The sequence below is a fragment of the Haliotis rubra genome, unplaced genomic scaffold, assembly GCF_003918875.1.
Source record: "Haliotis rubra isolate DU_JTF1 unplaced genomic scaffold, ASM391887v1 Scf731, whole genome shotgun sequence".
Lineage (NCBI taxonomy): Eukaryota > Metazoa > Mollusca > Gastropoda > Lepetellida > Haliotidae > Haliotis > Haliotis rubra.
The window spans coordinates 437220-441007 of NW_025767448.1; the positions used below are offsets into that span (position 1 = coordinate 437220).

General features: G+C 47.6%; 1 protein-coding gene across 1 annotated transcript; it reads left to right on the plus strand.

Annotated features, from left to right (window-relative positions):
* The first annotated feature begins 479 nt into the window (after window positions 1-479).
* LOC124259662 (soluble scavenger receptor cysteine-rich domain-containing protein SSC5D-like) lies at window positions 480-2785 on the plus strand. Its single transcript, XM_046693839.1, has 2 exons — window positions 480-968; window positions 1295-2785. Exons 1-2 carry the CDS (start codon window positions 480-482, stop codon window positions 2783-2785), a joined length of 1980 nt encoding a protein of 659 aa, XP_046549795.1.
* Window positions 2786-3788: the final 1003 nt, after the last annotated feature.

Below are 3788 nucleotides of genomic sequence, written 5' to 3' on the forward strand. Positions count from 1 at the left end.
CGTCATCCGGTAGCGGATACAACCAGCCAATAACAATGACACATGGCCAACCTTCCTCAGGAACATATCAAAGCGGTGTACGGTCTGGTCAACAGTTGGCCTCGTCTCACCTATCGGGCCAAGCCCGGGCAACCCACGTGATCCACACTTCAGAGCCACTGCATAGTGGTGGAATGACGTCAACCCGTAGTGGTTATAACCAGCCAATGACAGGAACATATCAAGGCGGTATACGGTCTGGTCAACACTTGCCCTCGTCTCACCTATCGGGCCAACCCCGGCCAACCCACGCCATCCACACTTCAGAGCCACTGCATAGTGGTGGAATGACGTCATCCCGTAGCGGTTACAACCAGCCAATGACAGGAACATATCAAGGCGGTATACGGTCTGGTCAACACTTGGCCTCGTCACACCTATTGGGACCACCTCAGACAACCCACGTCATCCACACGTCAGAGCCTCTGCATACTGGCGGAATGACGTCATCTGGAGCGCTTGGTCAACCAATCCACTCACCCAATCTGCCAAGCCGACCATCTGATCCTGCTTTCCCTTCACAACCTGTTGGAACCCGTGCTCCGTCTGCGGGACAGCTGTCGTCATTTTCTTCAATTCAAAACCTCTACCGAACCAGTTTGTCTGCAGGTCAGGACAAACCCCTTAACAGCCCTGTTCAGATGTCGTCTGCAAAAGCCAAGACATTTGATGGAGGTATTGCAGTGCCACCTACCGGCGACTTGGCATCCTTTTCCTCGTTACAGAAGCTTTACCGGTCCTCTACAGGCGGAGATGCTGGTGCCTCAGTAATCCCCAAAAAGACATCTGGCCTCTTCAAGGCCAAGGACATCTACCAACAAGGCCTGGCAGCAGGCCAGGAACTATACAGGAACAGGAACAGGAACACAGGGTCCTCCGGTCAGGCAGGATACCCAGGACAAACTTCAGCTGTTCCACAAGAAACACAGGTAAACTATTTAAACTACCTCTCCATGTATAATGCAACGTTTATGTCACAGAGTATTCTAATGTAGAATAAGTGACCAAACCTCAACACTTTTTTTCTGTTCTTTTATATCTATAAAGCAAAATACAGATCGGCTGACTGCAATGTCATATTAATTGGTTACCTTCATGGAAGCATTTAAGTATCGAAGTTTAGGAATAATTATGGAAATTTAATATCCATTGTGTAAATTAAAAGGCATCCTAAAGTTTGATTGTGCTAATAACGTTCTCTTGATACGTCTTAAAAATATGATCATTACGAAGCAATCGTGTGTTGTTGTTCCAGATTATCGCAGACTCTGTCTATCCACACGGAAAGCCCCCTGGTGATCCTGTGCTCCCTACTGGAGGGACTGGACCAGATCCTTCCTACCTTGGTGGAAAACCGATGGCTGTCCCCACTAGTCATCACGGAACGCCCTTGGTGGATCCCAAACATTCTCATGGAGCTCCCTTCCCTGATCCAGCTCATACACACGGGGCGCCCGTAGTTGATACAAGCATATCTCACGGGACGCCTTTCGTTGATCCAACCTTATCTCACGGGACACACCTAATTGACACAACCATATCTCATGGATCTCCTTTCCCTGACCCATCTCATACACACGGGTCGCCCGTAGTTGACACAACCATATCTCATAGGACGCCATTCGTTGATCCAGCCCTAACTCACGGGACGCCCATCGTGGATCTAACCATATCTCATGGATCTCCTTTCCCTGACCCATCTCATACACACGGGTCACCCGTAGTTGACACAACCATATCTCATGGGACGCCATTCGTTGATCCAGCCCTAACTCACGGGACGCCCATCGTGGATCTAACCCTATCTCATGGATCTCCATTCCCTGACCCATCTCGTACACACGGGTCACCCGTAGTTGACACAACCATATCTCATGGGACGCCATTCGTTGATCCAGCCCTAACTCACGGGACGCCCATCGTGGATCCAACCCTATCTCATGGATCTCCTTTCCCTGATCCATCCATATCTCACGGGACGCCTTTCGTTGACCCAACCATTACTCATGGGACGCCCGTAGTTGACACAACCATATCTCACGGGACGCCAATTGTTGATCCAGCCATCATTCAAAGGACGCCCATAGTGGATCCAACCATATCTAACGGGAATCCTTTCGTTGATCCAACCATATCTCACGGATCTCCGTTCCCTGATCCATCCATATCTCACGGGACGCCTTTCGTCGATCCAACCATATCTCACGAGACTCCGTTCGTTGACCCATCCAACGGACTCGGAGAACCTAACATAAATCTTGCGAATGGTCCCGGCTTTTCTGATCCTTTGGGCGATCCCCGTCTCGACCTAATCGGTCCTAGCCAGCCTGGACCAGTTTTCGAACGACCCGGACCCATTTTCAGCCGGTCTGGACCAAATCCAGGCGAACCTCCATCCAGCCAGGGCCAGCCTTGGCCTAACCGTGCACCTACACGACGCAACCTCCCCAGACCAAGCCCGCAAGCATTCGTTGAAACAGGAGGACCTACTATAGAAAATTCAGTAGGGAGAGATCAACTCGCTAGTAATCCTTTAGATCCAGTAGCTGGTGGTCCTGGTGGTTCACAGTTGCCAGGAGGACCTGGAGGTCCAAACTCCGGAACGGCTCCACTAATCAACCCGGTGATGCCAAGCACATCGAAAGACCTTCTTGTGTTCACAAACCAGCCAGACAGTTGGGTGTGGTCTGGGGGTGATGTCACCGGGCAGCTCCGGAACTTCAGACCCCACAGGGCCCCGCAGTAAGCCATAAGGACACTGCGAAAGTCAGCAAAGATGACTGGTGGCGTAGGATGCTCGCTAGATACTCGCAAGATGCTCAGGGTTTCTGGAACTGTTTCCAAGCGACGTTAAATATCATGAAATTGTTTAGGTTTAGGTTAGGACAAGGCTCTCTGTGAGAGCTAACGTCCTTTGTGTGATAATGCAGGAAAAGTGCTTTCATTCGAGAACTCAGTGTGTACCTTTTTATAAGATTACACTTACCTTAGAGCGTACATCATAGAACCCTCCTGTCGTTGAACATAACATCGAAATCCATTGATTCTGGTTTATAACTGTATATATGCCTTCATAAACATCACCTTCATTTGTTTTTATTTTGATTATTATGATTTGATATTGTAATAAACATATGCAACACTATTGATTTAATTGGGATTTTGTACAGAATTTTGACACTTTCAATACAATGAAATGAAATAATGTCACATATTTAACAACATTCACGTATGTGAGTGCGTGTGTGTGCGTGTGTGTGCGTGTGGTCCAGGGACACGGTTTTGACACTACAGAGAGACACACATGCACGTTATTGCACGCACTAATACACACGCGTGCTCACACCGTAAAAATTGCTTGCCAAGGAATTCTTTCAAAATATATGTTGAAATCGATTATGTAACTACATACATTGTGTGATTCTGTTGAACCAAGAATTATAAAACAAGAGAGAAATGGACGTGAAAACATGACTGATAAAGCTGACACTCATTGTCATATTAAAGGCAAAACACATCGATAATACACGTTTTGAATCAGCAACGACTTGAAATGATTAATCACGAAAAGAAGACGGGTCACGTGTGATGATTGATCAGCACTTATCGTGAAACCGTCGTCACATGTCTTTGTTCCACCCTTATCACTGTCATTAGGTTTATGTTTATATGTAACACACAGGTGTAAACCCACACTATCTGTTTGTGCAGCATTTCATGGAAAGCGCTAGATATCGAGCCCCGACCAT